The following is a 13,097-nucleotide window of genomic DNA, read 5'->3' on the forward strand; positions in this document are numbered from 1 at the left end:
AAGTTTCATGGAATTTGAACAAACACTTTTCAAACAAACAATTCAAAATCTTGATGTTGATACAACAAGAAGGTCTTTGATTCCAGACCTTAAATTACATTTGACCATGACTTTGTCACCTAAAAGACTGATTGGTGATACTTGATAACCCCTATGTTCAAGTTTCATGGAATAGGAATGTATACTTTCAAAATTATGATAAAAATTCAAAATCGTAACCTTTTGTTAAGTTTTCGATGATGATGCCACAACATAGTCCAAGTCTGTTGACCTGAAATGACCTTTGACCTTGACTTTGTGACCTGAAATTCTACTCACATGATTGGGAATACTTGATAACCCTTTGGTCCAAGTTTCATTGAAGAAGAACTTGTACTTTCAAAATTATACTAACATTTCAAAAACTGAACCTCAGGTGCCTATGTCTCGCTTCTTTCTACGCAGGCGAGACAAAAATCATATTTCTAGAAAGTTCAATTTCGGCCCTTTCATATGACACCTCAATCAGGAAAAATGAGAAAGGAATAAAAAAGTTTGTTTAAAGTAATGCTTGTAATTCCATAATTCGATTAAACAAATTTGTTTTCACTGGCTGCCTGTCGTAGCAACAAACAGAGTTGACAAAAGACTTAACTCCTTTTCGTTGACGTTCAGCCATGCATCAAGTCTTATGTCTTTTTTGTGCTTAAAATTTTGATAATGACTTCGGTAAAAGCAAGAAGAAAAAATCCAGATGATTTTTAATGTATGGTTTGCTTAGACACCAGAAAGTTTTATGAGTTCACTCCCTTGCCTTATAAAGCTAATAAAACTAAACAATCATGAATAAGTTATCATTTCAGAGGCGGTTGACCAGAAAGTAACCAAACCTGACCTACAAGCTAACCAAGGTATTGTAAGGGATAGAGAATGTTGTTTCGTTGCTAAGATTGGGAACCATAAGGGCAGTGCCAATGATGTACAACTCCCCCCTCCCCCCATTTTTTTTTTTTTTTAATTAAAAAATAAATAAAAATAAAATAAAAAATATATATATTAACAAAATAATGGTGCGGGAAGTAGAACATCAGCCATCATTAAGTGAAATAGTTCTGACATACATGTTACCTGAAACCTTACCTGCAATCTGAACAAAATTTGAACATATCTTGTCTCACCGAGCCACAAGCACTTTGGGGTCGTTTCATCAACTGAAATTGATTTTAATCTTAAAAATAAGACCATATCAGTTTTAGCTTAAAATTGATGCTTGTGAGCTGTTTCATCACATGGATTTTGAGCTAAAAATGATGCTATTCCGTTAGTGTTAGCATTATAATTGATTACAGCCTAATGCATTACTATACAGAAGCAGGTACCTGGAAAAGTTCAGAAAGGTGGTTATGAAATGATTTAAACTCACAAGAGTATGCCTTCTACTGAAAACATAATTTTTCAAATGTGTGCTAAAAAATACAAGGAACGCATGGCGGGATCACAAATAAGTCCATGCGACATCTCTTTGAGGATAAGCCTGCTACTTTGTCAAATAGCAGGGCATTTTACAATCAAGAGTAGACCAAGATACAGTTCTTAGGATAGTAGCTTGAGCTAGTAGTTTACTAAATGCAGAAGTGAAATAGCTCAAGTACCTGGATTATTTCTCTGGATCAGAATGAGCAGGCCACATATGGAAATCTCAGGCTTCTGAAAACACATCACCGGAGAAATAAAGTGTGTTTATCTTGAACTTCTATTTATTGCTTTGTACATAATAAACCAGAAATACAAGTGTATATTTCTGATAACATAAAGACAAAAACATATTTCATTATATCATTATATGCATTGAGCTAAAACTAGATATGTCATGGAGACTCAGTTACTTCATGATTTTTAAGTTGATACTTTTTTGCCATCGGCAAGAAAATATTATATCTGGTTGACCAACTATGTTTCTTTATGTTTAGTAAGAAAAGCTATGAAAAATACAACAACAAAAAATCAAATATCTTCATTATATCTTGCAGTAAAAAGAGATAGGGGAGCTACAAGCAAACTAGCTATGGAAATATTTTGAGCCAAAAAAAGAATCTCCAAGAATTCTTAACTTTTTACCACAAATATGAAGAGTGCCTCTTTGTGAACAAGTTTCAAATTTCTACACTGTCCCCCCTCCACCCCTACAGAACATACAAATACAGAAGAAAAATTGTTTACAAAAACGTTATTTTGAAAAGAGATCATATTTCTCCCATCAGGATTTTTAATTAAGAATTTTTTTTACCCGAGGCTCTATCCTTGCCCTTAGGTGTGAGGGGAAAGAAGCAGTTCTCAGGCAAAAAGGAGAGCTATCTCGTGATTTAAAGATGTAAGAGAAAGCGTTAAAGTCATCAAGATATCCCCATGGGATCTAGGATGAATCGTCTTCTTTACATCCATGAGATGTCGCAGGTATCGGATGAGCGCCTTCGATTGGATCCTGTAAGCCAATACCATCCCTGCGGACAAAACTTGAGAGATACTTAATACGCGCTTGATGTCCACGCTTGTTTTTCTTTCATATTTGGCGCTTCCTCTCCCATGTAAACGATGCGTCTCATTCGGAGGAGAAGAAACACCTGAAGCCAGTTCTTGCTTTTATAACCAAATTGAGGGGGTGCTAACATTTCACTATCTTCCATACAACACCCCCCCCCCCCTTTAGCCTGACTTAAAGGCTCAATGATTTTTGTTTTGCCTTTAAAAAAAGGTATAGCCAACAGAGTCTGTATTATGTAGACTACATGTCCTACCTTTTAGTGCCTCTTGAAGAATAAGAGAGAGAGGCAGTGAGCTGGGATATAGTCTACTTACTCCACACTCCTGACAATATCTATTATTACTGCCTAGTTCCAAGACTAACTTTCTCCTGTGTCAGTCAAAGAAATGGAACACATTAGCATTTGGGTGATGCAACAGGACAACAAGAAAATCCCCAGCATTAATGGCACAATCTATAGATCTTTTTTCAGGCAACGAAATGTCCCTTTGCATCAACAATTTGTGCAGGACGAATCATGTTCCTAATCCAGTACTCAACAACAAGAGAGCTTGTTGTCTACAGGGAATTCCCTGTTTTCAGGGATCCTCACATTTCCTCTCGTCTTCTTTCTCTTTTTTTTCTTCTTCCTCCTTCATTATTCTTTCTTTTTCTTATCATCTTTATTATTTGGATTTTCATTATTATCAATAATTGTTGTTATTATCATCATCATCATGATTACCTGGTAGTAGTAGTAGTAGCAGTAATATTGTGTATTAAATTGTCATTAAAAATGTTATTTACTACAATCAGAATTGTGCTTTCACTCTATAAATCTATACTCCTTATAATTAGTCCCAAACTTGGAGAAAGTACCTTTTTTGTTGTTGTTTTTTGTTTGTTTTTGACGATGACAATGATTTTGTATTTCTTTAACGGCCCCTTCTGGGCCATGGAAGAAATACAGTTGAATAGTACATATATAATGTTCAATAATGATATTCCTATAGAAAATATTTTGTTTAAACGCACGCAGCAAATCTTTAAAGACAAGAAAAGATAATCAGTCCCAGTGAGTTTTAAACTTACTTCCATCCAAAATTCTTTTCTTGTTAATCAAAAATACCAGGCACTTCCTGATATGGAGGACCTGTTCAGACTACAGGACATTTATACAAAACTTGCACTAACAAAAGTATAAAGAACCATCATCGTATAACCAAAGGAGAGTACACAATAGATATTAAACAGCTGGCCAATAGTCAGTGCAAGTTGAAGAAAAGTCCTGCCCAGTATACAGTTTTCATATGAGACAACAATGGGAATGTGATTCTTTATCAAATTTTCATTTGAAACGATGCTCAAACATGCATGTTGCTATGCAGTGTTTTATTAAATGGTGTTTCTTTAAGAGACATTCAGACTAGAGAAAAGGTAATGACGTATTGTACAGCTACAGGTGTATACCATGTTCATGTACATGTATAGTGATATAATTCTGGTAGTCTGAATGGGGAAAGAGAGCAATTTTCTGTATAATCAGGATGGAGTGAAAGCTCCTAAATGTATTGAGATACCTACATGTACCATGTCTGTGTATCAACCACAACAGCAATCTAATGCTGTAATTGAGCTATGTCATACTTTGAACCACATCATTCCCATGTTATAAACTGCATATTTAGCAAAGACATCTTTAGGTATCCTAAATTTGCCATGTATGGCGCTTCTGTACTGTTTCATCATACATACAAGAAATGTTTCATTAATTAAAGCTTTAAGGGAATTTATCTTCACTTGCCTGCTCTCTATCATATTTCAACTACATGTATGCTGCTTCAGTATAGTAAATGAGGTAAGTAGCCTCATTAGCTCATGTTGAGTTGACCAGTTGCAAGAAAGTCCCTTACCACAAACCTTTGGATAAGCTTTCTTGTCACTATGTCTTCACATCGATAGCGCTCGCTGCCTTTAAAATCAAATTTGGACTAGAGTATACATGCTGCTTGAATTACTGAGCACAAAGATGGAGTCAGCATAGAGGATGAAAGCAGAGGCATGATTGGTGTATTGATTACAGATCTTCAGAAGACCACAACCACTCAATCACATTTAAGAGAAAGTAAAAGATATTGACATTTCCTGTCTACCTGATTCAGCCTAACAAATTAATTAAGAAAAAAAGAAGTATAAATCAAGTTTCATCTGACCCCTGTTGATCTTTGCATATTACTGAAGACACATCCTGGTCAGGGAAAACTGATAATGTACATTTATCTTTTTTTGCTACATGATTATGTTACATTCCTGTCGTCAACAAACTTGTAAGACATAAAAAACATAGTCTATTGTGCTTTTTCTAAAGGTGCGTTCATACAGCTTTTAAAACCGGATTGAGCCAGAATGACATGCAGCTATAGCTGTCATGAACATCCTATTGACAAAATCTGAACTGCAGTGTTCTGACAGGACAATCAAGTCTCCATGTCTTATAATTAAACAAATGTTCATGTCATCATGTGAGAATGGATGGGAGCTCTGAAACTCTTATACAGATGTACATTGTAAATGGACATGTAAAAAGCAAAACAAAATTGCTTTATATATTTGACACATATCCTGGCACCACCATGTATTCAACAGTTAACTAGGTTGAACCCTTTCTACAGTACTAAATATGCACTTACTTTGTTAAGAAACAAATTCACTGATTTTTAGTCAAGTCACTCTATACAGTGGCAGTCATTTTGGGGCAAAAATAAAATGATATGGACAGCCTTTCAGTCACATGGGTATTGTGTCTTGAGGAAATTTAAGATATTTTGGGCATACAATGTATATGGGTACATTTATGCTCAACTTTTTCAGGCCAGAATGAGGCATTTGTTACCGTTTAGTTCAAAACACGGTTGAGTCCTTTCTCATTTTTGTAGAATCACTGAAAAACGGCGATCATAATCGCCGATCGTTAACTCACAACAAGGTGCGTTTTGGATCGGCGATTCTGGAGAAGCATAAACGCACAATCATTTGTAAACACGTTTAAATGGGGTCAACGTAGCATGCGCAGTGCAGGTTTGTGAATCCAGCTGCAGAGCCAGAATCATGCCTGGAGGAGCCAGAGAAGTTAGCATAAACAGTACACCGTGGAACTGCATTTACGATGAGCATTTCAAATCGCTCATTCTGCCTTCAAAATTGAGCATAAACGCACTCTAAATCACTCCAAAACTTCCACTGGTGGAATACAATTCATGATTGATAATTCTGTATCATCAGAAAGATTAGTTTCAATCAATCAGGATCTTTGAATATCAGTTGTCTGTTACTCATATTTTTCTTCTGATTGAAAGTACCATAAAGTCTTAGATAACACTGCATCAACTATTTCTTTCATCTCCACTATCTTCAGCCTTGAAACTGTTGAACTGCTACATTTTCACTAGTTCTCCTTTCAGGGACTTACATTAATTGAGAAATTCAATACAGATGGGTCTTCATTACAAGGATATTCAAAGCATTATGGAATTTCATTTCCAGAGAATTTCCAATTTTGATAAAAATAAGGTTGTGGACATTTTAATGAAAAATAACAAATTATACTAGATATAACATATCAAATAACGAATATCAGGTACTGTACTTTCACAACAGTTGAGTTACTTTCCAATCAAACATTCATCAAATTCATGAGATTTTAAATAGCTTTGTTAAAAGTAGGCCTAATACAAAGTTTTGGGAAATCTTGAAAATTTAGTGGATAGTGATTCTTTACAATTTTGATATATTTGGATGACCCTGTGGATGTATTATAAGCACTAGAAAATTAAGCCCCTAAAACACTTCGGCTTTTGAGAAAAATAAAATATACAAATTTACCAGTGCTCCCGGTAAATTTTAATATATTTCAAATAGCGCCTACGGATGTACATGCGGGTAGCTGCGACCGTGAAAATCTCAGAATATGTAGTTGTGATATATAATTTCCAAACGGGAATAGCTAATAGGTCGATTTTAGTCAAGAAACATTGTTGTATAGCTTAATTAATATCTTGACCTTGAGAGGGAGCTATACAACATACAGAGTTTATTATCAACAATTTCAAAATGTTAGACTCGATTTCAACCGCGACAACAATCACTGAATATTGTAGGGTCGCATATGCTTCCAATATGTTCATTTGAACCAAATTCATGACCCCATACCAAAAACTTTGTATTACCTTTAAGAGTGACCCAAAAAACAAACCTACAAAATATTCAATATGTTATAAATTTGATGAACGGTCGATAGGATGCCCAAATATTTTCAATGAACCTCATATTTAATTAATATATGTATAACATATCATTAACAGAGCTGCCAATCCCAACTGAACAAAAATCCTATTTTCAATAAAAAAAACTGATCAATAAGTACTTTCTTTTTGTTAGACTGTGTTCGTTGACATTTTGAAGAATTATGCATGAGTACATTTTACAAACATTTTGTTGAATATGCAAGAGTTTGTCATGACTGGTGTGTTCAATGGACCAATGAACATCCCCAAATTGCCGATGTGAGATGCCTGTAGGATACTTTGCAGGAGAGAATGGGCTATTTGCCATTAAAAATGGCACACACAAAATACACAGGCACATTCAAGTTTTCAAGAAATCATGTTTTTTGTTTGTTGAAAATTGTATTTTATTGAGGAAAAATCATACTGTCGTACCAAAAAAGTTAAAATTGTACTGGTTGGCAGCTCTGCATTAATTAAAATATCTTTATCAAAATGTCTATAATATTCTTTACCCCCGGTATTCAAATTTGAAACTTCTCTAGAAAAAGATGTCATTCTGCTACACTTGGAAATGACCTTACCGGTAATCAAATGTAACAGGAGCATGGGAAGAAGATCTTTTCCAGACAAAAGGATTTTTTTCATAGGAACAAGATTTATTTTTTCTAAATTCCTTACATGATTTATACATGTATGTTACATGAAGTTTAAAACTGAAGGCAGAAATGTTCATTTTAAACTCTGTTATTGGATGGATGTTGTGTTGATTGGATTATGGTAAAATAATGTGTATGTACAGTAGGCCAACATTACAACATTTAATGATCAGACCAGTATACATGTACAACAAAGCAAGAGGTCCATTGAGAAAACACATGTTAAAATCAATTTTGATCTCAAACCAAGAGCCCTTGACAAGTACCTCATGGATGATGATTCCACTTCAAATATCATAGACTGAAATTTTGAAAAGGGAATTCCCTTTATTCCCCTTCTACAGATGAAGAATCGTTGCTTAAACATGACAATATCACAAAATATAAAAAAGAAGCATGCCATTGAAAAAAGATTTGTGGTGTCAAGCAGAGATAGAGAGACAAGGATTGCAAGAATGAAAGAAGAAGAAAGGAGAGAGAGAGAGAGAGAGAGAGAGAGAGAGAAAGAAAGAGAGAGACATACAGAGGGACGCAGATGCAGATTACAAATAAAGAAAGAGTAGAGAAATAAAATAGTTTTGTACAAAACCATATTTCCTCAGCTTCTTTTCATTTGTTGAATCATTACAGCTGGTAAATGAAATCAAATGGAATCAATTTCAAGAATGTTCCTATCTGTGTTACCATATCTTTCAACTTTTACTCATTTGTCAATTCACTCAGCTCAGCAATTCTTGCTATCACCAATACGCCCCAAATGCCCGGATGTGGCCTCTTGGATGTAATTTTGAGCCACTTCCAGGATTTCCACAATTCCTGTGTACGGCAGCGGCGCAAGCGCAGTACACATATTATGCATATGTGTTATGTACGTACGTCCGTGTCCGAATGCTATTTCTAGGTTCCTAAATTTCTGTGAAGGCAGCAATGAAAAACAAGAAAAAGATAAGAGTCCAAACCATATCAACGACCAAATTGAAACAATGGAGGGCCCTTTACTTCAGAATACCCCATCAAAACGTAGCATGTCCGTTGCTCGTCCAACAGGCCAACAAACCCTTTATTGCATTACCATCCGATAGTATATGAGACAAGTTTTCGCACTTGCCAACGAACACAACCAAAAAAAGTTGATGTTATTATTCTATGCTTCTACTTGCTCTTGCCCATCACACATCCAAATATCTTACTTAAGTATGTTTAACAACATTTTCATATCTTTTTCGTAATGATCCACTCTTGAAATTGCTTGGAAATTGTGATAAATCACTATGATTACCATCAGAAAATAAAGTGCACACACACTCACAATCAATCCTGGCATATATAGCGCAGCAGCGTGAAATAGCTCAGAAGCAACTTGGTCACCAAACTATCCCAGGGTGCATTTAAAATGGGGCCTGAACTTTAACATACGGGTGTTTTTAATATATTTGTGATAACAAGAATTGACCAAAATCAAATGAAATCAAGATCAGTAATGAACATACCTTCATAACAGTTAATCTTGAAGTTCTTAAGCTCTTGATTAGCATGTATCCTGACAGTCAAACAGTAGCTGTAATGATCCTCAGGGTTCTGACGGATTAGGTACACACCTTCTTGACGACCAGTTTCTTCAATCTTTTGCTTTGCTTTGGAGAGCCTACATTGAAGAAAATGTATGATCATAAATACAACAATTTCAAGAATTATTTGTCTTTATATTTGACATTACGAAAGGTTGTCAATTGGCACTTTTAAACCAGTATTCAAACTAAATTTCAATAGGGTATCTGTCAGAAGTTCTGTCATAAAACCATCTCTAAACACTAAAAATCTATGAGTACTCTTTGTCAAACCTTTGAATATGGAAGCACACATTACAAACATGTAAAGTCAATATACTACATGATATGTAACTTGCACAACCCCCAAGATGATCTGTTATTGCGCCCCCAAGATGATCTGTTATTGGGACCCAATCACATATATGGTACCAAAAGCATTCAGAGATTACCATGTGTAGACAAGCACTAAAGATAAGAATAGGCAACAACTTATTTAAGCAGACTGAAAATAACCAAATGTAATGAAACACAAGGGACTAGCAGTAATATTGTTGATAAATAAATATGAACTTAACAAAATCAAGTACATAAATAAGCAAATAAATTAATTAATAATCAATTAATTGATAAAGTAGTAAAAGGAACATACGGAATTGGTCCATGGCATCTATTCTTGACTAGTCTGACAAGAGAGGGCGGTGCAATTGTTTCACTGAGGTAATGATAGTAATCTACAAGAAGACGGTAGTAGCCATCCAGAAGGCAAGCAAAGGACTCTGCATCGTCACGACTTTCCATCTCAAGAATCTGTAGCAAAAACAAAAATGAAGAGAAATATTGCATGGTTAAAGATAGACCAGGATACGAATACAATATTAAAATTATTATGTAGGGAGAATTATAATATCTAGTATCTACAGATTATTCAACCGGAAATCACTCTCTAAGTTTGGTGTTACTCATTACAAGTTTTGTGTACTGTAATGTGCATATTACATGGTGACTTGAGAACATCCACTCAAGTGGGGAAAGTCTCACAATTTATTATTCTCCTGAACCAAACTGAATTGTCTTTGATGGCTGGTTGGCCATGATCTGAGTAAGTCTGATTTTGATTATATCCAATTTTTTCTGCTCTATGGAAGATTTTTAAATGCATCGATTTGAAACTCCACCATATCCATTGGAGGCAAATTAATAGAGAATCCAGAAAAACTGCTTTATCACGGTAGCTAAAAACAAAACAAAGAAAACTAACGGAGGAAGAGGATAAGTGATTGAGCTCTAAAAAGCTTTTAGCTTTCAAAAACCTTTAAAAAAAGTTATGTTAACAAAAAGTGAAGATTATACTCATAATATATACTAATATATTGACTGTACAAGGATAGGTGGTATGTACTCATTTGAAAATTATAATGATGTGCTGTCATACATGTATGTGCCATTATGTAAACTGTCATGTCATAACAATATATACAAGTACATGTACTGTAGCACATCAATGTTTGTTCCATAGAATATTTAAGAACACAACTCTAGATCAAAGGTAAAAAGGGGCCAAAATAGCTCTAAGGCAAATATTCTAAAATTTGACTATATGATCCCATTGTCTAAATGAAACACCTCTCGTAGTGCAAACTCTCAGCTCAAGCATATTAAAATTTAGAAGACAATGGAGAAGAAACGAGAGAGACGCTGATCATGCTGTCAAAAGAAAAATTGAGAATATGACATCATTTATTAAAAAATATAAAGTCTTACTTTAAATTGCATTATGATGACGTCAAAGCCTCTGTTTAATAAGACAAAATGATGCATAAAACTACATCTATATTAACATGTACACTTATAGCCCTTTCAGAATATTAAAAAAACTCAGAATCTTCCATGGACATATTTGACAATACAGAATATACATTATGAGATAAAATTCTAGCCTTTGGATCGTAATCACTGCCCAAACTTAGATTCCTCTATTTTTCCACTTTGGAATATGAAATTTGGGCAATATTATGCTCCCCTTGATATCAACCACAATCAAAGAAATTTGACAAATTGCTTTAGGGGCTAAAAGTGGGCTTTCATCAGTCATTTTTACATGTAAAAAGCTAGAGCAAAATTACTGTAAATGAAATACAGTGTCTTATACAATTATTTGTACACCTGTAAATCGATGATTCAAATGGGAATAAAACAGTAACTCAATATTCAATTTTATTGACCGATAATGTATACCGGTAGTGGATAACAGTTCCCTTTTGTTTTACAAAACATAGTAAAAACATAAAATCAATTCCCCCCCCCCCCTCAAAAATGAGCTTTTGGGGCTTTCATCAGTCATTTTTACATGTAAAAAGCTAGAGCAAAATTACTGTAAATGAAATACAGTGTCTTATACAATTATTTGTACACCTGTAAATCGATGATTCAAATGGGAATAAAACAGTAACTCAATATTCAATTTTATTGACCGATAATGTATATCGGTAGTGGATAACAGTTCCATTTTTGTTTTACAAAACATAGTAAAAACATAAAATCAATTCCCCCCCCCCCCTCAAAAATGTGCTTTTGGGGCAAAAAATGAATATTTTGACACCTTGGCCAGTATTCTTCAGATCCAGTTACATGTAAGCCCAATGACTGGTCTAAACTTGCTTTTGATAAATGAAATTTAGACAGGTTTAATTTGTCTTTCCACTGTAGATGCCTGTTAGAACCATCCATGAGACAAAATTCAATACAACGCTGTTCATTGAAGTGAAAATTCAGGAATTTAATGTTTACATTAAAAAAACGACTTTGTGCATTGATGCCCTAATGCATGAATGGGATTCCATGCCCGATGATGACATTATTCTTTGTCATTGCTTTTATTGTGACTTCAACATCTTTTCAGTGGTATCAAATGATTGAAAACATAAAAACACACTTTTCTTTTAATCTGCTACACATGTAGATTATTGGCAGAGTTCCAGTAGATCATATGCTCTACAGTATCCCCATGAAAGTTTTGGTATGCATCCAAACGAATTTAGGCATCAATACTAAACTTGTAGTGCCCAACATTGTAAGCATATGATGAGTGCATGCGACACTGATCCCTAATTGGAGAATAATGTAGTTGACCACTGGACAACCTTTCTCTAATACCCAATTTGGATAGAAATTGACCACTAAACAAACCTTGAGGAGAAGACCTCCAATGTTGAAGTCCCCATTTTTTGTTGGTCTCCCATTATTTTTCCCTACCTCACTCTCTCTCCCTCCCTCTCTACCGAACATCCTCCCAATCTTTACCCATTATGGCTAAATGGCATTGGCAAGCTTACATCATGATGATCATACTATAATCCTTGAACTATGGTTGAACTAGCAAATGATCCGACTGCCCCCCCCCCCCCCCCCCAAAAAAAAAAAAAAAAAAAAAAAAAAAAAAATTATACACTAAAGTCAATTACCCTAATGTAGTTTTGAAAAATGTAGCCATAGATTTAGGACCTGAAATCCCAAAGTATTTATCTTGAAAGCAATTATACCACTAACAATTCATGAATAACTCATTGGCTTTTTAGTAGAGAAATCAAGGAGGTGAAATCTAAGAGACAAACATGCCTGTATGGAACCCTTTTCATATTAGGGGTAGAAGAGTCTGTAGGCTTACCAATCACCTAAAAATATATTTTGAGTTTGGCTAGCACATATATATATATATATATATATATATATATAGTCATCCTCTAAACAAAATTATATTAGCTACAGATTTACAACATGTATAAGGAGTATGAAAAAAATAAAGAATAAACATAAAGCCCAATGTACAGAACCTATGTCAGACTTGGGTTCTGTGCGGGCCCTATTTTATCTCTTTATATATCTCTTTATGCAAGTAATATTTGAAGCTCATATTTTGACTATAGTAGAGTAATTTGCAACCCCTATTAAACAGACTCGAATTTTTTGGGTTTTTTTTGTGAGTGATTGTCCAGAACCAAAAGCTACCAGTAATTTGAATGCTATCATCATATCTCAATGCATTTGATGCACACTTCTTGATCTGCTTTGAGACTAGTATTTATTCCTGACTGGAAGAGGATTCTCC

At 34.6% G+C, this 13,097-nt stretch overlaps 1 protein-coding gene across 2 annotated transcripts in view; it reads right to left on the reverse strand.

Annotated features, from left to right (window-relative positions):
• The window catches only part of LOC590852 (tyrosine-protein kinase JAK2), a 100,364-nt gene that overhangs the window by 36,776 nt on the left and 50,491 nt on the right, over window positions 1-13,097 (reverse strand). For both annotated transcript variants that reach the window (XM_030977622.1, XM_030977621.1), the window contains exons 4-5: window positions 9,642-9,799; window positions 8,933-9,087 (exon numbers count right to left, since the gene is read on the reverse strand). In XM_030977622.1, coding sequence (XP_030833482.1) covers window positions 8,933-9,087; window positions 9,642-9,799 — 313 coding nt within the window. The remainder of the gene's footprint in view (window positions 1-8,932; window positions 9,088-9,641; window positions 9,800-13,097) is intronic.

This window comes from Strongylocentrotus purpuratus, unplaced genomic scaffold (genome assembly GCF_000002235.5).
Source record: "Strongylocentrotus purpuratus isolate Spur 01 unplaced genomic scaffold, Spur_5.0 spur5_scaffold_1, whole genome shotgun sequence".
In the NCBI taxonomy this organism is placed as follows: domain Eukaryota; kingdom Metazoa; phylum Echinodermata; class Echinoidea; order Camarodonta; family Strongylocentrotidae; genus Strongylocentrotus; species Strongylocentrotus purpuratus.